Raw genomic sequence first — 21,369 nt, forward strand, 5'->3', positions numbered from 1 at the left:
AACCTCTTGCTTTTTCTGTGAAACAACTTGCATTTCCCCTGGGGTGTCCTGTGGGATGGAGCAGATGCTTAGAAGCTGGGCCAGTCCCTAGCTTCTTTCTCAAACACTGAGCTGAATCGTGTGAAGGCATCATGGCCTCCTTCTTCCTCACCATGCTCCTCCTGACAGACAGATCTGTTGTTTCCTCCCCAGTGGCTCCCTGTTCATAATTTCATAATTATCTCTCTCTCTCTCTCTCTGATAAATACAAGTCTTGGAGAATTTCCTACATACATAAAATACATTTTGATCATATTTATTCACCATTCACCCCCTAGTTCCTCTCAGATCCACTTTCACCCCTACAGACTTTGTGTTCTTTTTATTTTTTCTTTTATAAAATGATCCAGAGTCTAAGTTGTGCTGTCATACACTCATGGGTACGAGGCCATTGGCTGGAGCTAGGTTCATCTACCAGGGCTGCACCCACTGATTTCAGCATTTTTAATTTACCTTTAGATTCTTTTCCATTACTCTCTGCTTGCTTATTTATTCTGTTTGTGTTGAGTGTGTATCCCAGGGCCTGTATGTGTGGAGGCCAGAGGACAACTTGTGGTAGCTAGGTCTCCCCTTCTCACTGGGTATTAGACTCATGAGCTCAGAGGTGGTGTGAGAACCTCTACACTGGGTATTAGACTCGTGAGCTCAGAGGTGGTGTGAGAACCTCTACACTGGGTATTAGACTCGTGAGCTCAGAGGTGGTGTGAGAACCTCTATTCACCAACCCTCTTGCTGGCCCTAAATTAACTTTTACTTAATATTGAAACAATGGGCTTCATGATGACAGTTTTATATGTCTCTATCATTGTTCTGTGCTCACATTGTTAACTCCCCCAACTGTCCTCCCTCCCCCCTCTTCCTACTGTTTCCTATCCTCTTCCCAAACGGTTCCCCTTTATTTTCAGGTTACATTTATAGGCCCTCACTCTGAATTTAAGTATCTCCAGTGTCAAATTTCATTGTGAGTTTCAAACTCCATCATTCCTTCCAGATTGGGTAGTAATGATTGGTTATCTCAAGGTCTAGGCTGTGGTCAGGGGTGTGGCTATGCTCTGCTTAGAATCCCCCAATGAGGGTCTGGGGTTGTGGTTAGGGGTGGAGCCCTGTCTAGGATCTGTCAGTGAGGAGCTGAGGCATAGTTAGGGGGTAGGGTGCTTGCTTTTATGTACTAGGTCCCAAATCTCATCCCCATCATTGCCAACAAATTCTAAATGATGACAAAAATACATCATTCAGGCTTGACAATGCAGTTGAGAGGTGCACACCTTGCCTGGAAAGCAGTCCCCTTTCTCTGTCTCCATAGCCATTCATGTGTCCATGGGCCAACTGCCTACCTAGTGTCCCTGCAAGCAATAATTTGTATCATTTGCACAAGTCAGGAAATCTTTTTAAATATAGTTTTAAGTAGTGAGTACTCATCACACCCAGCTGTGGACTCCAGAAGGCTGTTGTCAATACATGCGTGTGATGTCCCTTGACTGTGTTCACTGATCCCTGCCTCCTTCCTTCCTCCTCCTTCCTCCTCCTCATTCGTGCTCCCACTCTTCCCTCCAGGCCTTCTTGCTCCTACTCGCTCATTGTCTATACATGTGCCACTTTATTGGTTGCATTGTGTAGACTTGTGTCCTTTCTTGAAGTAAACAAACACCATCCTTGGTGTTCTAGCTTCATTTCTGTTGCTGGGATAAAATACCCAGACAGAAATCAGCTTCGGGGAGAAAAGAGTCTGTGTCAGCTTATGCCATGTTAGCTTATGGTTATAGCCCATCATTGTAGGGAAATCAAGGCAGGAACTTCAGATGGCTGCTCATGTCACACTGACAGTCAAGAGTAGAGAGAAATGATGCCTGCACTGTCACCTGCTCACTTGCTTGTGCTCAGCTCAGTTTACCCTCTTAAAAAGTTCAGGACCAAAAAAATTAATTCTAAAAAAAAAAAAAAAATTCAGGACCTCCTGCCTAGGGAATGATCCCCACAGACACACCCACTGGGTGCCTGATCTACGCAGTCCTCACTCTCTTCAAAGGTGATTGTAGTTTGGGTCATGTTGGAAAGCTAGTCATCATACGTGGCTTGAGGTTAATATATATAACTATATATAATATGATGGAAACACACAGGGAAACGGGGCTCTAGAGTTGTTTCTCCCATGAGTTGCACATACTTGGAACGTGGAACCAATTCAGCAAATGTTAGTGGAGTGGATGTGTGTGGGTGTCCCTGAAGTCTTCACGGCAAGGACATCATCTCTGAGTTTGGGTTTTTGTCTGTGTTCCCAGGGCCCTCCTCAGGACCTGTCTGTGCATCTCTGGTGAGTACAATCATGTTTCCTTTCTTTAAAATGGGTGTCTGTGGCGGAGTGGGTGGGCTAAGGGAGAGCTCAGGCTAAACGTGGAGGCTTTCAGATTGATCAGTAGTTCATGATTTGGATCCTAAACACTTCTGGGTTTATCCTGGGCTAAGAGCTGTTGGGGAAGGACAGGGGAAAGGAAGGTTCCTGATTCTAGGCAATTATGAAGGTCACAGTGACAATCATGATGGTGGTGGTTGTGGTGGTGATGATGGTGGTGATGGTGATGCTGTTGTTGTTGTTGATGATAGTGTTGCTGATAATGATCGTGGTAATGGTTGTGATGGTAACAGTGATGGATAATGGTGTGATGGAGGTGATGGTGTTATGGTGGTGGTGATGGTAGTAAATGTGGTGATGGTGGTGGTGGTGTTGGCTATAGTGGTGATGGTGTTAACTGTAGAGAGGAAAGTATGATTGTGATGAATATGATGGTGGCGAGAGTGATAGCAACAGCAGTAGTGGTGGTGTTGAGGGCAGTGTGGTGATGGTGATGATGGTGATGCTGTTGAAGGTGATGGTGATGCTGTTCATATACAAAATATGTATATACATATCATCATAACAAAGTCAACATGTACTCACACATATAAATATGGATACTTCAGCACGTATTGTGTAAGGAGAGAGACATGACTGGTGAACAACTCAGTGGATAAAAACACTTGTTGCTAAGTCCCAGGACCTGAGTTCAAGGAATAAAACAAGTCTTTATTTCTCTGGTGGGAGGAGAGAACTGACTGCCAGTCTCCACTGTAGTATGAAATGTTTTTTTTTGTGGCAGTTGGCTCTTCTGGGAACAGGAGAAGATAATAAAAGCCTGCAGAGGCTGAGTCAGTGGAGGAACAGTGAGAAAGGAGTAGGAGAAGTCAGGTCCAGGAGACAGAGAAGAAGAAAGAAGATTGAGCAGGGCTGGGAAAAGATTAGAAGAGAGATTTGGAAGAGTGAACGTAGAAAATGGTTGAAAGTGAATTGGGCTTGCAGACTGAGAGGACAGCTGGTGACAGCTGAGCTAGGAGAAGCCCAGCTGAGCCAGAGAAGATGCTGTTAGGAGATGATGAAAGAAGAACCCAGGAAGAACCCACAAACAAAGTAGCTATATAAGTTTATACAGACAAAAATTATAAAACAAAAGGAAAATTTTTCCAGTTTACTTCTTTTCACTTTTTACAAAAAGCCACACTCTACATCTAAGTCAGCAATAATAAAGAAATTTAAAGGAGACATAAATGCATCACATCACAATATATTATATTACAATCATATTTACATTTGTATTCACTATGTTTTGGTGCACTCAGAATGGAGTGCAGTCATCATCTGTAGTTCTAGAACATTCCACCCATCACAAGTCCTATTCCTCTAAGCAGGATTCTCCTGACCAGTCTCAGCACCCATGAATCTGCTCTGCTCTCAATCTCTCTCTCTCTCTCTCTCTCTCTCTCTCTCTCTCTCTCTCTCTCTCTCTCTCCCCTCCTCTCTTCTCCTCTCCTGCTGTGGTGCTGTGGACATTTCTCACATGGAGTCGCACACTGTGTGGCCTTTGGTGTCTGGTTTTTACACTGGCCTTGGCATCCTTAAAGCCTCACTGTGTGAGCATGGTGTCCTTGAGGACCCACTGTGTGAGCATGGTGTTCCTGAAGCCTCGCTGTGGCTGAGCGTAGGCCTCATTCCTTTTTTTAGTTGGCTTTTAATTGTTCTGCTTTTTTTTAAACATTGCATTAAAATACTACTGATTTATTTCAGAGCTTCCCTTAAATGTTTTTATACTTTGTATGTGTGCATGCATGTGTGTGTGCCTGTGTATATGCATGTGTACCTGTGTATGTGCACATGTATGTGTATGTTCATGTGTGCATGTGCATGTGTGTGTGTGTGTGTGTAGGACAGAGAAAAACTTGCAGGAATTGGCTCTCTTTCTATCTAGTGGTTCCCAGGGATTGAACTCAAGTCCCCAGGCTTGGCAGCAAGCTCCTTTACCTGCTGAGCCCTCCTGCTAGCCCTGCCCTTAATCTTTGTATTTGAGGCTGACACCTCACTCTACCCTCGTGCTCACAGAGACTAGTTTCTAAAGTGAGCTCAGAAGATGGTCATCAAAGCAAATGACAAAATTCCAGGGATCCTCAGAAGCCTGAACTTCAACCCAACCCTGTACCCCTTGTCATGACTGACTCAGGTGTGTCCTGGCAGGTATGCGGGCCCTATGGAACGAGCAGGCGCTGAGGGCATCCTCACCAACCGTTCTGATGGGACCTACCTAGTGCGGCAGAGGGTGAAAGATACAGCGGAGTTCGCCATCAGCATTAAGTAACTCCTCCCTTCATGACCACGCCCCTTTGACGTGGGTTCCTCCCTCCCTGACCACATCCCCTCAGACTTGATCAGCCCTCCATGATCTCTCCCACTATGACCTGGGCCCCTCCCCTTTAACCTGGGTCACTCCCACTCTGACCACACCCTTTCTGACCTGGGCCCCTCCCACTCTGACCACACCCTTTCTGACCTGGGCTTGCCAAGGCTGTCTTATCATTTACCATACAAAAGTGTACATTCTACAAGCACCTTTTATTGAACTACTGTTTTCTACCGACTTTCACTTTCCTCCACTCCTCTTCCCTCCCTTACTTTGTTCCCCCTTCCTTCTCCCTCCCTTTGTACCTTTCCTTTCTGTTCTTATTTGTGGCCGGCACTTTTAGCTCTAACGTGTGCTTTAGAAGCTGTGGCATTTGTCTTCCTGCGTCTGACTTATTTCACGTAATGTAACATCCTCCAGTTTGTCTACATTGTAGATGACAGGATGCTATCTATCCTTTTAGTGGCTAAATTATGTTTCACTGCGTGTGTCTATCATAGTTTCTTCATCCATGGACACCTTAGTTGATTTGGTGTTCTGGCTGTTGTTGATAGTTCTGCAAAACGAACCCAGGTTTGTTGGTATCATGTGGATATGCTGACTAAATAAAATATGTTGAAATAAAATCTAGCTACCTCAGGACAGATCTCCTGGTCCCCACATGGTACTAACGTCCATCCCTACCATTGAACTGTAACGTTACTTGTGTTAATTTTTGTTATTTGTGGACATGTACGTGGGCATTTACCGATGTGTCCACACGTGGAGGCTGCAGGCTGATTATAGGTATTTTCAAGAAATCAAAAAAAATTATTTATTTATTTATTTATTTATTTATTTATTATTTATTTATTATGTGTGGGAAGGCGTGTGTGCCACAGCATGCATGTGGGGACAATGACAATTTGTTGGAGGTAGTTCTTTCTTTCCACAGTATAGGTATCAGGGCTTGAGCTCATGTTGTCAGGCTTGGTGGCAAGTGCCATCTCAGCAGTCCCTCTCTACCTTGAGTTTTGAAACATTATTTTCCACTGAGAAGAGGCTCTGCTAGCTGCCAGTGAGTTCTCAGGAACCCCCTGTCTCTGCCTCCCTGGGCTAGGGTTGTAAGTGTCACCTTGTTCGCCTTATATGGGTGCTGGGAATCAAACTCAAGTCCCTATGCTTGAAAGCAAGCTCATGCCGACTTAGCCATCTCCCAGCCCCTAATGACATCTTACCCCAGTTTTGGTTGAGGAGTAGAATTCTAGCTTAGCTTTTATCAAGAGTTTGCAACCTCACAGGGTCTTTTGTTCACCCAAACCTCTCCAGAATTTCGGTTGTGCTTTTTCTTGGCAACGGCCATAATGACTGGGGTCAGATGGCACCTAAATGTAGTTTTGATTTGCATCTGCACAATAGCTTCAGAAAATGCCCCACGATAGGAACTGGGGAGACGACTGCTTGAGAAGTGCCCTCCACACCACATTCAGGCCTTGGTATGATTTCTCAGCAGCCTCTGAAAGCCGAGTCTGTCTGTGCTTGTGACCCCAACAACTGGAGAGAGAGAGAAAGGCAGGAGGATCCTAGGGCCTCACTGGCCAGCCTCGAGAAATCCCTGAACTCTAGGACACTGGAGGGTGGAGACACTGTCCATGCTTGTTGAGTGGCCACATGAAATGTGGCGCAAGTAGCCGCAGTGCAGGGACCCACTCCACCTGTGCACATGACTGGACAGTGCAGTCACCTTGCATGCCAAGCTCAGTGCAGCTATCAAGAGTTAACTTGTGCTGGCTGGCTGCTCTACCCTTGTTCCCAACTTTATTTTTAGCTTTGGGGTTTTCCAATATTTTTGTGAGAGTTTACTGGTTTGAAAATGTTTTTTTCTGGTGTGCCCATGCACCGGGGTGGTGCAGTGTGAAGGCTGGAGGACAGCTTGCATACGCCGGTTCTCACTTTCCAACATGAGGGTCATGGGGGTTGAACTCAAGTTGTCAAGCTTTGTGGCAAGCATCTGGGTGACCCCTCAGCAGTTAAAAAAAAAAGCATTTCTAGGGTTTTTGTGTTACCTAGCTTCCCCTTTGTCAGAAATGGCCATCTTCTCCCTATGCTGTCCTTTTTTAGTGTGTCACCTGCCATAGTCAAGAGGTTGGGTGTCTCTTTCCATTTTGTCGTTCTGTGATCCTCCACATTAACATAGCCCCAGTGCTTTGACTGCTTCCTATTCTCCCATCTTTCATGCTGTGTAGCAGACTTTTTCTCTCTATCCAAGGACACTGTCTTCTTTGCAGGCTCCTACCGGCTTCTTAACACACCCTTGAGGCAGGGGGCTTACGCGTTGCAGCACTGTGTGATAAAGTCCCTAACAAAAACAACTTGGTGGAGAAAGAGGGTTTCTTCAGCTTGCTCTTGGAGAGACCTGTCCGCTCTAGTGGGGAAGGCACGGTGGCAGGAGCACGAGGCAGCTGGTCGAATCGCATCCACACTCAGGGAGCAGACTGTGTCTTAGGGTTTCTATTGCTGTGGAGAAAACACCATGGCCCAAAGCACCTTGGGGAGGAAAGAGTTTGTTTCAGCCTACACTTGGGCCATATGCTCCATCACTGGGCTCAAGGCAGGAATCAAGGAGGTAAGAGCTGAAGCGGAGGCCGTGGAGGATCACTGCTTACTGGCTTGCTGCCCATGGCGCTTGCTCAGCCTGATTTCTTGTAGAATGGAGGACCAACAATCCTAGGGATGGAACCACCCACAGTGGGCAGTGTTCTCCCATATCAATCACCAAGCAAGACAGTGCCCCACGGGCCAAGCTGATGGGAACATTTTTTTTTTTTTTAATTATGGTTCCCTCTTTCCACTAGTTTGTGTCAAGTTGATGTAAAACTAGCCATCATAGAGATGAATGCTGGGTATTTGGCTTGCTTTCTCTTTTTTCTATTCAGTTCAGAACTTCAGTCCATGGGATGTTGCCATCCATATTCTGGGCAGGTTGGTGGTGGTGGGGGCTTCTCCTGTCAGTTAACTCAATGTAGAAACTCCCACACAGACATGCCCAGAGGTCTGGTGAATCTAGGCCCTGTCAGGCTGACCTTCAAGATAAGTCACCTTAGGGAGAACAGGAAACTCTATATAAGGCAATGAATGGAAGGTTTAGAGTAGCAGAGACCACAGGAAGGGATGGGTCAGGCATTGTTTCAGACTCTGAACTGCAGGGCTTCCTTTGCTTAAAGGAGACCAGCTTGATTCTTCTGTCCTGGGTGCATGGTCCTCAGACTTGGGACTCAAGTTCTGTTTATCTTTCTTCCTCATTCCAGGTATAACGTGGAGGTCAAGCATATTAAAATCATGACGTCAGAGGGGTTGTACCGGATCACAGAGAAGAAGGCTTTCCGGGGCCTTCTGGTAAGGGCTGCTATCGGCTAACCCTATCTAAGCTGCTCAGAGCCCATGCAACAGTGTCTGTACCTGTGTCTCAGGGTCTTTACTAAAGCCCTTCCCAGAGAGCCACTAATGAACTCATTCCCTTAAGGACCAGTGTTAAAAAAGGTTAGGACAAATAGTGCTTATGGAGGAATCCTTATTGATGCCAAGCAGGCTGAGCTGTGGCGATGACTCGTGGATAAGGCTCCAGAGGGCCTGAATTCGATCTCTAGAACCCATGTAAAAGCCAGGTGTGGCAGTGTATGTCTGTAACTCCAGCTCTGGGAGCTGGAGACTGGAAGCTCTCCTGGGCTTGCCACTGAGTCAGGGTAGGTAACCAGGGAGCTCCAGGCTCAGTGGGAGGTCCTTCCTCAAAATACAAGGTGGAACATGATAGAGGAAGACACCTGAAGTCAACCTCTGGTCCTCACCTACGTGTCCACACTCAAACCCATAGGTGTGCACACTCACTGTCTTAGTTAGGGTTTTACTGCTGTGAGCAGACACCATGACTAAAGCAACTCTTGTAAAGGACAGCATTTATTGGGGCTGGCTGACAGGTTCAGAGGTTCAGTCTATAATCATCAAGGTAGAAGCATGGCAGCAGCCAGGCAGGCATGGTGCAGGCAGAACTGAAGGTCTACATCTTCATCTGAAGGCTGCTAGCAGAATTCTGGCAACCATGCAGCTAGGATGAGGGTCCCGCACCCACAGAGACACACCTACTCCAACAAGGCCACACCTCCAAATAGTGCCCCTCCCTGGGCAAGGCATGTCTTCCTGGGCAAACCATCACACTCACTCTCTGACTGTTACAGATAAGACTCAAGTCCCACCCTTTGTCTGCTTGTTTTTCAGGCCTCCAGAGCACATATGCTTGCAGATCTTCCAAACTGGCTCTGCATGACCTGAGCTACTACCTGTCTTGCTGAGAATTTATGAGTGTTTAGCTAGTGTCTGCTGTCCTGTTAACTCTTTTTATCCTTTTCTAGCCATTTAAAACAGATTGGTGTACATAAGTCATGTGGGCCTTTCCCATGATCAATAGACCTGCGAAGAAACTGAGGTCAAAATTCATAACTTAAAAAAAATTAGATTCTCCTCCTCCTCCTCCTTCTTTTTCTTCTTCCTCTTCCTCTTCCTCTTCCTCTCCCTCTCCTTCTCTTCTCCTCCTCCTCCTTCTTCTTCTCCCTTTTCCTTCTCCTTCTTCTTTCCCCCCCTCCTCCTCCCCCTCATTCCTCCTTCTCCTCCTCCCTTTGTGTGCACATACTCACTACAGAGAATCTGTGAAGATCACAGACTCTGTGAAGGCAGGTCTCTCCTTCCATCTTTATGTGGGTTCTGGGATGGAACCCATGTCTCCAGGTTTTTGAGGCAAGAATTTGACCCACTGAGCCATCTCACCTGCCCTCAGTTTTCTTTTTTTTTCTTTTGTAATGACATTGGACATTTTCAGTCTGGATTTCTTATCTGTCACCAGCACAAGCTATTTGTGAAAGAAATATCCATAAATCAAAGCATTGGGAAGCTGAAATCAAATACAAAGTCTTTTACAGAGGCCAGGTCGAAAACTCAGCTGCCACCCATGATAAGCTTGCCTGCTGTGGGACCTGAGCAGAGAACTTGGTGTCTCTATCTTTATTTCTGTTTATAAAATGAGAGAGGACTGGCAAGCTGGCTCAATGGGTAGTGGTGATTCCCACCAATCAAACCAAGTCAGTGCCAGCAGCCAATAGCTGCTATTCTAAAGATGGAAGGAGAGAGTTGCCTCCACAGAGTCTGTGACCTTCACAGGTTCACACACACACACACACACACACACACACCACCACCACCACCGTCATCATCATCTAATTTTTAAGTTATAATTTTTCATTCAGTGACCTCAGTTTTTTCTCAGGTCTACTGATCATGAGGAAGGCCCGCATGGCTTTGATTCCTTGAACCTGCATGGTGGATGGTGAGAATCAACTCCTACAAGTTGGCCTCTGACTTCCACGTGCATTCCTTGACACTCATCTGTAATAAAAAATTATTAATATGTCCTGAAGTGGGGTTCCTTTCCATCTTAAACCATTTATGTTCCTGGATGAAAGACATACAGCTTTTATATTTTTAGATATGCCTTAGGCATCACAATAGCTGGCCAGCTGCCTACCCTCCATGCCGCTAGAATCTACTTTCCTATCGATAACCCCAAGTCATCACTCACTATTACCATGTTACATCTTGGTTTTTCTTAACCCAGTTGGGCAGCCCTCTGGGCCATGATCTCTTGGCCCTTAGCCCATGGCGGCTGCCTCCCTCTCCCCGTTCATTCTTTTCCATGGCAGCTCTCCTTCTGCTCCTTCCTCATGGTCTCTAGCCAGGAAACCACAACCCCGCCCGCCCATGTCTCTTCTCCCCAGCTATTAGCTGCTGACATCTTCATTTACCAATCAGATTTAACTGGGGGCAGGGTCTCTCAGGCTACTGCAGACTCCAAATCTTGGAGGCCAGCACTTAGCATTACAATAAACAGTAAAAGACAAAACCTCAACATTCATCCCCCAAACAAATAAGTGAACAAACAAGCAAACAGACAACAAATATAAAATGGGAGAATTGTGAACATCCACATCATTTGGGGTTCCTAGGAGACCTTAGTGGCATGTTCTGTGCACACTGCTTTGCGCTCAGAGGTTATCAACTATAAAGACATGGACATTGATGGGAGGCCTTGAATCTGTCGATCCTATTTGGTAGGTCTGGCAAGAATCGGTCTTAGCCTGTGGTGCGTGTTGGCTACTTTGTTCACTGCTGTGAGAGAACAACTGACAAAGCAGCTTAAAGAGGGACAGGCTCTTCCAGACCACAGGCTGAGGATAGGAGTGTGAGGAGGCTGGTTATATGTCTGTAGTCAGAGAGCAGGGAGAAACTGAGGCTGGTGCTCAGCTTGCTCTTCCTTTTCATTCAGCCTGGATGAATGAGATGGAGCCATCCATGCTCAGGGGGCTCTTCCCTTCTCAGTTAACTTAATGTAGACATGGCCACAGACTAGTCTCTTAGGCAAGTCAACATTACCCATCACAGGGTCCCTTCCACAGGTGGTCCCTGCTGTTCCAGTAGAGGAAGGAGTTTCCCATCACAGGGGCTGTTTGAAGTGCAGACGAGGGCTTGAACTCTGCTTCACTGTGGGCTGGACATTTGGGATCATGACGATTCTGTGGTTATTTTCCCCAGGAACTGGTAGAGTTTTATCAGCAGAATTCCCTCAAAGATTGCTTCAAGTCGTTGGACACCACCTTGCAGTTTCCTTATAAGGAACCTGAGAGGAGAGCCATCAGCAAGCCACCAGGTAGGAGGATGCTGCAGGCTGGAGGGCTGCACAGTGCCTTCTCTTGCGGGAGGGAGAGCCAGGGCTTCCAGGGACAGCTGGCCTGCCTGTACCTTTTTTTTTTTTTAATGAGTCTTTATTGAATGCTTATTTAAGTGGCATTGTGTGGTGTTGGAGATGTCTCCTTTTATTTGCTAAAGATTTATTTATATGTGTGCTGTACGTGTACATCTATGTGTGTTCCACACCAGTGCAGTATCTGCAGTGGCCAGAAAAGGGCACTATGTCCTTGGAGCTGAAGTTATAGGTGGTTGTGAGCTGCTCAGAGTGGGCACTGGGAACTGAACCCAGGTCTTCTGGAAGAGTGGCAAGCATTCCTCATTTTTCTCCTTCCCTCCCTCCCTCCTTCCCTCCCTCCCTCCTTCCTTGCTTCCAATTTTTTTTTTTTTTTGAGGCAGGGTTTCTCTGTGTAGTCTTGACTGTTCTGGTCTTGCTCTCTAAATAAGGCTGTCCTTGAACCTAGAAAGTCACCTGGGTCTGCCTTCTGAGTGCTGTGTACCACCAGTGCCTGACTTCAGCCAGCATTCTTAATTACTGAGCCCTTACTTCATACATATACATATATATGTATATATAATAATAATTATTATTATTTAATCTTTTTTTTACAATCCAGTCATTATTCCCCTCATCGTCCGCCCTCTGACTGTTCGTCATCTCCAAGAGGATTTCCCCCACTCCCACCCCCACCCCATCAGACCTCCCCACTCCCTAGGGACTCAAGTCTTTCAAGAGTTAGGTGCATCTTCTCTCACTGAGGCCAGATCAGACAGTCCTCTGATATGTTCCTGGGGCCTCATATTAACTGGTGTATGCTGCCTGGTTGGTGTCTCAGTGTCTGAGAGATCTCTGGGGTCTTGGTTAGTTGAGACTGCTGGTCTTCCTATGGGGTCACCCTCTTCCTCAACTTCTTCCAGCCTTTCCCTAATTCAACCACAGGGGTCCCCAGCTTCTGTCCATTGGTTGGGTGTAAGTATCTGCATCCGACTCAGCTGCTTGTTGGGCCTCTCGGAGGACAGCCATGCTAGGCTCCTGTCTGCAAGCACACCATAGCATCAGTAATAGTGTTAGGCCTTGGAGTCTCCCCTTGAGATGGATCCCAATTTGAACCTGTCACTGGACCTTCTTTTCCTCAGGCTCTTCTCTATTTTTGTCCCCGCAGTTCTTTTAGACAGGAACAGTTCTGGGTCAGAGTTTTTGACTGTGGCATGGCAACCCCACCCCTTCACTTGATGTCCTGTCTTTCTACTGAAGGTGGGCTCTATAAGTTCCCTCTCTCTACTGTCGGGCATTTCATCTAAGGTCCTTCCTTTTGAATCCTGAGAGTCTCTCACCTTCCTGGTCTCTGGTACATTCTTCCCCACCTGAAGCTTCTTTCTCTGTGATAACTCAAGCCTGTGTCAAGTTGACACACGAAACCAGCCAGTACAATTGACCCCTTGTCAACCTGACACACAAACACATCACTATTAAGCCTCAACCCTNACTTTCTTATTCATCCCCAAGATCTAAATAACTTTAAAAGTTCCACAGTCTTTGCAAATTTACATATTAAAATTTCATTCCCTTTAAAATATCCAATCTCTTTTAAAATCTGAAGTCTCTTTACAATTATAAGTCTCTTAACTGTGGGCTCCACTAAAATACTTTCTTCTTTCAAGAGGGAAAAATATCAGGACACAGTCACAATCAAAAGCAAAATCAGACTCCAACTGTCCAATGTCTGGGATCCACTCACGATCTTCTGGATTCCTCCAAGGGCTTGGGTCACTTCTCCAGCCCTGCCCTTTGTAGCACACACCTTGTCTTGTAGGCTCCAGCTGCCTGTACTCCCCTGCTGTTGCTGTTCTTGGTGGTCATCTCATGGTACTGGTATCTCCAAAACACTACTGTCTTCCGCTGTAACTAGGCTTCACCAACAGCCTCTCATAAGCCTCTCATAGGCTCTCTTCATAGTGCCAAGCCTCAACTCCTTTGCATGACCCCTTACGTCCTGGGCCATCAATTGTAACTGAGGCTGCACTTTCACCAATGTCCTTCCATGGCCTCTCACAGTGCCAAGCCTCAGCTGCTCTTTATGACCCCTTCATGCCTTCAAAACCAGTACCACCTAGGTGACTCTTACACATTACCAATTCCTGCTGCTGCACAAGGTACAACACTGGCTATCTCAGGAACACAGCTTCTGTGCTCTCAGAAAACACTTCCCAGAAGATTTCACCTCAATGATGCTGGTCTCTTAATTACTGCTAATTTCTTAGCTCCAGCTAACCAGCATCAATAGTCCCAGTAATGCAAAGTTTTTGCTTTAGTAGTTCTGGTGTCTTGTTAATCACAGCTGATTCTTCAGCCCCAGCTAACCAGAACCACAGAATCTTCACAACCAAAATAGCAGCAGCCCTGATAAAAGTCTTTAATCTTCACTCTGAAATTTCACAAGCCAGGCCTTCATCTTCTGCACTGTTCTCAACATTATCTTCCAAGCTCCTACAGAACATCCCACAGAGCTCTTAACACCAAATGGATCTTCTAGTCCAAAGTTCCAAAGTCCTTCCACAGTCCTCCCTAAAACATGGTCAGGTTGTCACAGGAATACCTCACTTCTGGTATATCCATCCTTGCCAGTAATCCCCTTTCCCAGTTTCCCCTCTGGAAACCCCCTATCCCATCTTCCCTCCCTCTGCTTCTATGAGGGTGCTCCCCTCCCCCACTCATGCCTCCCTGTCCTAGCATTTCCCTACACTGGGACATCGAGCCTTCACAGGACCAAGGGCCTCTACTCCTATTGATGTCTGACAAGGCCATCCTCTGCTACATATGCAGCTGGAGCCGTGGATTGCTTCATGTGTACTCTTTGGTTGGTGGTTTAGTCCCTCGGAGCTCTGGGGGGCGTCTGGTTGGTTGATATTGTTGTTCTTCCTTATGGGATTGCAAACCCCTTCAGCTCCTTCAGTTCTTTCTCTAACTCTTCCACAGGGGACTCTATGCTCAATCCAATGGTTGGCTGTGAGCACCTGCCTCTGTATTTGTCAGGCTCTGGCAGAGCCTCTTAAGAGACAGCTATGTCAGGCTCCTGTCAACAAGCATTTCTTGGCATCTGCAATAGTGTTTGGGTTTGATGTCTGTATAGGGGATGGATCAACAAAATACTCACGAGAGGAAACAAGGAGACAAAGCATGGAGCAGAGACTGAAGGAAAGGCCATTCAGAGGATGATATTTTCTAGTTCCATCCATTTGCCTGCAGAACTTGTGAATTTCACATCATGTACCCCAAACACAGTGATCTCTTCACTTCTCCACATCTGTCCTCTGCCTCTGCAACCTTCCCCAAAGAAAACAAACAAACCAAAGAAAACAAAAAACCCCACCTACCCATGAAAGCTGCAGTGTGTCACAGCCTGCCGTGCAATACATCTTGTCCAAACAGCTTTGCTCTCAAGTGATCATTGGTCTGCTTCGAGGACTCTGGCTTCTGCCACAGTGTAGTGGGTGGGGGTAGGGGAGTAGGTAAGGGTGGGCAGTGAGTAGGGGTGGGGGATGCAGGGCCAGCTCACCTCCCTTCTGTAGGAGGCAAGGGTGTCATCTCTTTGACATCTGTGCCACTTTCTGGCATTTGAGGGTAGGGCCAGCTCTCCCAAGTGCTTTAGCAGGGGAGGGTGTGACCAGCTTTGCTCAGTCCTTGGATATCTATCTGGCCCCAGGTAGCAGCCCAGCTCAGGCCATCCTTATGGCCCTTGGTGGTAACGTCAGCTGTGGACATTGACACAGATCCTGACATGGCCCTCAGTGGCAGCACTGGCTGGAACTTCACCATGGCCTCAGGTGGAGCACAGGCTATTCACATCCGTTTGTTTCTCATTACCCTCATGTCTCTGGGTCTGCCTCTTCATAGCGCACAAATCATTTCCTGTCTCTTCTTCTCCCACCTCTCTATCACATTCTTGCTCATCATAGTGCTCCCACCCCCACCCCTGACCCCAGAGCCATCGGTGACATCTTCTTTTGAAAGTATGATGGTTAAATGTTTGTCCAACCCAAAGATTCCAAAGGAAGTATATCCCTGGCCAAAGTTAAACACAGCACAGCAAAAATGTAATTCAACATATAGTTGCACAGTCTCATGGTTGGATCACAAGCAAGTAGAGAGATCAGCAGATAGGCCAATGATGAGAAGTCAACACAGCCGGATCTGACAGTCAGCTGTGGTCTCCACTCTGCAGGTTCTGCTCTTCTTCCTAGCCTAGGATGCAGCTCTGAGAGTCAGAGCGACTCAGAATGTAGTGGGTTTTCTCAAAGCAAAAAGGCACAGCCCCACTGGTACTTGTGTGTCTCTTATTGGCTCTATTGAGTGACAGTGTGGTTCCCCAAGGAGCAAAAGCAACAACAGCCTTTGTGTCACTAATTCCACCTCTCTTCAGAGGGCTCAAACCACTCAGCTTCTCTCACTCTTCCTTCTCTACGCTTGTTTGCTTCCTGCTGTGGCTGCCCCGGGAGCCCTGCTGGGTTGTCTCTGCACTTCCCACACTGCACCTGGGCAATTCAGTGGAATCTGGATGGAACTCTAGAGACAGAATGGCAGCTGGAGCCACTGCTCTTTTCCCTCACAACGCTTGTCTCAGTGCCACTGACATTGAGACATCTTTTAAATTTTGTTTTTCTTGAGGCAGGGTTTCTCTGTGTAGCCCTGGCTGTCCTGGAACTCACTTTGTAGACCAGGCTGGCCTCGAACTCAGAAATCTGCCTGCCTCTGCCTCCCAAGTGCTGGGATCAAAGGCGTGCGCCACCATCGCCTGGCACTTATTTTTAATTTTAATTATGTGTATGCATGTGTGCCTGTGTATGGCTATGTGCACTTGAGAGCAGTGTTTACAGAATACAGAAGAGAATGCTAAATTTCCTGGAACTGGAGTTATAAGTGGTTGACAGTCTCCATGTGGGTGCTGGAAGTGAAACTCTGAGTCACCTCTCCAGCCACTTGTAATGACTTTTAAAATATAGTCCCTCTGTGAATCTGGACCTAAATATGCTGGTGAGGGACTCACAGATGTAGAGAAATTGAGTGTACACAAAGCACTGTTAAAATTATGGAAGACCTGGTTTTACCAGGTGTGATGGTGTGTGTTCATAATCCCAGCACTGAGGAGGAGGCTGAGGCAGGAGAATGACAAGTCAAACCACACTACATCATGAAACACTACTTAAAAAATTCAAATTTCCTAAACTTGGGTACTCATCAGGCTGGGAGGTCAGTGTTGAAAGTAGAGCTGTATCCCTTCAGCTTAGAGGTCACTCAGTATGGTGCATGCTCTAGTTTTATGTCTATTGATGTGATAAACTATCATGACAAAAAGCACCACAGGGGAGAAAGGGTTTATTTTACTTCCCATTTCCAGGTTCCTGTCCCTTACTGTGCAGCTGGTCACATCCTATGAGCAATCGTGAGCAGAGAGAAGTGAATGTGTGCTTGCTCACTTGCACACAGCTTACTTTGTCCACTCTTATTTGGTTTAAGTCTCCGCTCCCCTCCTCCCCCAGCCCCTGCCTAGGGAATGATGCCACTCATGGTGGACTGAAAATACCACATCAGTTCACTTTATTAAGGCAATTCATGTAGACATAGCCACAGACCAACACACTATAGACAGTCCCTTACTGGGACTCTCTTCCCGGATGATTCTAGGTTGGGCCAAGTTGACAAGCGAAACTAACTATCACAAAAGCCCAAATAGATGGTACCATCCGGAGAACATGTCCCCTCTCTACACTGTCTACAGATGATGGCTGGATGTTTATCTCAGATGCTTAGGTATCTTCATTTTCTCTTCACAGCTGGAAGCACCAAGTATTTTGGCACTGCCAAAGCCCGCTACGACTTCTGTGCCCGGGACAGGTCGGAACTGTCCCTTAAGGAGGGTGATATCATCAAGATCCTCAATAAGAAGGGACAGCAAGGCTGGTGGCGTGGGGAGATCTATGGCCGGGTGAGGCTGGAGGGATGGCCATCTGGGTAGGGCGTGCAGCGAGTGTCCTGACTGTAGTGAGATGGATTGTGGCTCCTGTGCAGGTCGTGCCTAGTCAGAGAGGCAAAAGGACACTGAGATTTAACATATTTTCCCCACCTACATCAATCTATTGAGGACCTCCTCTGAGATGGAGATGTTTCTGGGTGCAAAGGGAGCACTGTCTAATTGTTATCTCTGTGAAGCAATGTTTAGTGAGTTTGTGCTGAACTCTAACCAGGCAGTCACACTAGAGAGTGGTCAGGATGGCAATGGGAAATAGGACTCCCGAGGGAGCTTTTTGCCCACCCTTCCAGAGATGAGGATAAAATGACTGCCACTGGGCTGGGTTGGTTCTCAGCAGATTAAGTGCTTGCATTACAGATTTGAAGACTGAGTTCAAATCCCAGAATCTCCTGATCCATTAGTTCATCCATCCCCTAGAACCCACCCATACATCAGTTCATATATCACTCAGATTCCACCCATCCATCCATCCGTACATCCATCCATCCATCCATCCATCCATCCATCCATCCATCCATCCATCCATCCACTCACTCATTGGCTTGTTCAGTAACCTATGTGTACATCTGTCTACTGGCTCACTCTTCCCTTCCATCCCCCGACTATTCATATAAAAAGAAAATAGGATATGGTGGCATTCATATATCATCTCCGTGCTGCAAAGACTAAGACAGATAGATAACTCAGCCTCACCAAACAGCCAGCCTCATCTAATTGGTGAGTTCCAGGCTGATAAGAGAGCCTGTACCCAGCCAAAACCAGACTGTCAGTAAGTGTCTTAGTCAGGGTCACTATTGCTGTGATGAAACACATGACAAAAGCCAATACAGGAGGAAAGGATTTATTCACTCACAGTTTCATATAACAGTTCATATCAAATTAGAGAGGGCAGGAACCTGGAGGCAAGAGCTGATGCAGAGGCCATGGAGGGTGCTGCTTACTGACTTGCACCCCATGGCCTGCTCAGCCTGCTTTTTAAAAAAGTAGACGCCAGGATCACCAGCCCAGGGATGGCACCACCCACAGTAGGCTGGGGCCTCCCCCATCAATCACTAAATAAGAAAATGCATTACAGTCAGATCTTATGGAGGCATTTTCTCGATTGAGGCTCTGCATTTCACAGAACTCATGCTTGTGTCAAGTTAATTAGACAGGGCAGTAAGAACACACAAAAGACAAATTCCCCAGCGTAAAGGTGAGAGAGTGACTGACAGATATGGGAGATGAAATGGACGGATTGTGTCTGGGTGGATCACTACTTTGGTGTGGCACACAGTAGGTGCTCAGTAACTATGGAATGTGTGAAGAGGCAGGCTTAGGGTGAACCACACTGCTCTTTGCCTGCTCTGGTCCTGGCTTCAGGAAAAAGAAGACACTTCAGGCCAGCTTGCTTTGGCTGAGTTCCTACGTTGTACTGTAGATGGAGACCTTTCAGCAGCTGATGAATTCGAGCACCTAGCATTCTTCCTTGCTGGAAAGGTTTCTCAGATATTTGTTTAGTGAAGATAAGGACACTGGTTAGAGCTTTTATTCTGTCGGGGGAAACACTTCACAAAGCATTGGAGAAATGCTTATAAACTTGTTAAACACATGTGCTGTCACATTCAGTGAGTGGTGGTAGACATCTAGGGGTTGAAAGAGTCATTCAGAGATTTTAAGAAAGTCTGGGGGCAGACAGGGTCTATCCAAGCATCTATTTGCTGGTCACCCGTCTCCCTGAATGGCCATAATTTTTATGTGTCTGTCTCTCCACCCACCCATCTTTCCATCCATGTATTCATCAAATTCTCATCTACTCACCATTCATCTGTTTACTAATATCATCTATCCACTTATCCATCTAACACCGCCCATCACTCATTATTCTTCTATGTATCCACTTACCATTATCCGTCCATTCATTTATCCATTCATCCACTCTTTCATCCATCCATTCATACATTTGCCCATCCATCCACCCTTCCATTCATCCATCTACCCATCTATCCATTTTCTATCTCTTCATCTACCTACTCATCTATCTATGCACCATCCAACCACCCATCTGCTCAAGTATGTATGTATGTATGTATGTATGTATGTATGTATGTATGTATCAGCCTGGCTGTCTATGTATGTATCATCTACCTATATATCTATCCATATATCTATGTATCTCTATGTATCTGTATTATCTATTTATCTACCTGTCTATCTATGTATCTATGTATCTATGTATCTATCTATGTATCTATCTATGTATCTATCTATGTATCTATCTATCTATCATTTGTTTATGCATGTATGTATCTATCATCTATGTATCTATCCATACATGTATCTACCTATCCATTTAACTATCTACCTATCTTTCACTCATCCATCCCTCTGTCCACCCAATATTCTAAGAGATATTAATAAAGTGTTCTCTGAGCACTGGGGTCTATTCTAGGCTCTTGGGAGTCTGGTGAGTGGGAGTCAAAATGTCCTGCCCTTGTAGACCTTGTGTTGTGTTGGGGGAGGGAAATTGGTTTAGCAATCAATCCTGTAAACAGGCAGACTATGTGATCATTCAAATGATGGTAAAGTTCTGCGGAGAACAGTTGAGAGAGTGTGTGTGGAGTGTGTGGTGCTTACTACGATAAGCAGGGTGACTGGAAGGCTTTACTGATGAGGTGACACATGAGCACAGACTTTTAGGAGTCGGAGGGCCATCCTCATGTGTGTACAGAGGAGAAGTCAGCAGTAAGTGTGAAAGCCCCAAGGCAAGAGGGGTCCAACCTGCTGTGATGAGGCATGAAAATGACAGTGGCTTTTCTGATGGGTTTCTCTTCTCTCTGCAGATCGGCTGGTTCCCTTCTAACTATGTGGAGGAAGACTATTCCGAATACTGCTGAGCCTGGTGCCCTGTAGGACACAGAGAGAGGCAGATGAAGGCTGAGCCCAGGATGCTAGCAGGGTTGAGGGGCTGTGAGCTGCCCTCACCAGCGGAGGATCTGGATGGCATGCAGATGGCTAGTGGCCAGCTGGCAGGGTTCCCAGGATAAAGCCCAGAGATGCTTAATTTATAACACACTGATTTTCTCCAGTCCTCCAAGAAAGGTGGGGCTTGAGCCAACTGATTCTAATAAAGTGAGGAGAGCAGGAACTGGCTTGTTCCAGACTGACTGTGAGGGGAGCCACAGGGTGGGCACACACTGACCAAAGTTCACTCAAGCAATGCCCTCCTTGTGTCAACACCTCCCTTCTCTGACTTTTACAGTACAGGTTGAAAGAGACCTGGGATTTCTACCCAGCTGAAGAGAGTGCTGTCTTTAGAGGGTCTGGATTGCAGAAATCAACTCTACACCTCCCCCTCCCTTCTTTTTGTCCTCAATGCCAAGGAAAGACCTCTTGACCTCAGCATGATAGGAAGACACACTATAGCTGAGCCCCTCCCTGGGAGATTCTAGGCAGGGGATCCACCACAACCACTCCCCAACTCCTCGCTGGGGGAATTCTGGGTGGGGCCTCCACCGCTGACCACGCCCCCAGTCCCTCACTGGGGAATTCTAGGTGGGGCTCCACCCCCTGACCACGCCACAGCCCTTATTGTGGGCTTCTGGGAGTGGGGTTGGGGAGGTGGGAGGGGACTCTTCTGCTGTGCCACACTCCCAGTCCTTTAAAATCTTTGAGACAAGGTCTTGCTAAATAGGCCAGACTGACCTTGAACATATTGCAGCTGGACTTCAACTTGTCATCCTCCTGCCTCAGCTTTCTTATAATAGAAGTTAATGTTTTGAGTTCTCTCCTTCCACTGAGTAAGGGAAAGAAACCCTCAATATATTCTCTCTTTTTTTTTTTTTTTTTTT

The 21,369-nt window shown here is 46.5% G+C and overlaps 1 protein-coding gene across 2 annotated transcripts in view; it reads left to right on the plus strand.

Annotated features, from left to right (window-relative positions):
• Vav1 (vav guanine nucleotide exchange factor 1) overlaps positions 1-20,666 on the plus strand; it is a 49,869-nt gene extending 29,203 nt beyond the window's left edge. For both annotated transcript variants that reach the window (XM_021185850.2, XM_021185851.2), the window contains 6 exons: positions 2,319-2,350; positions 4,580-4,696; positions 8,030-8,117; positions 11,358-11,472; positions 17,343-17,494; positions 20,362-20,666. In XM_021185850.2, coding sequence (XP_021041509.1) covers positions 2,319-2,350; positions 4,580-4,696; positions 8,030-8,117; positions 11,358-11,472; positions 17,343-17,494; positions 20,362-20,415 — 558 coding nt within the window. In that variant the 3' untranslated portion in view covers positions 20,416-20,666. The remainder of the gene's footprint in view (positions 1-2,318; positions 2,351-4,579; positions 4,697-8,029; positions 8,118-11,357; positions 11,473-17,342; positions 17,495-20,361) is intronic.
• Positions 20,667-21,369: the final 703 nt, after the last annotated feature.

The sequence above is a fragment of the Mus caroli genome, chromosome 17 (assembly GCF_900094665.2).
Source record: "Mus caroli chromosome 17, CAROLI_EIJ_v1.1, whole genome shotgun sequence".
In the NCBI taxonomy this organism is placed as follows: domain Eukaryota; kingdom Metazoa; phylum Chordata; class Mammalia; order Rodentia; family Muridae; genus Mus; species Mus caroli.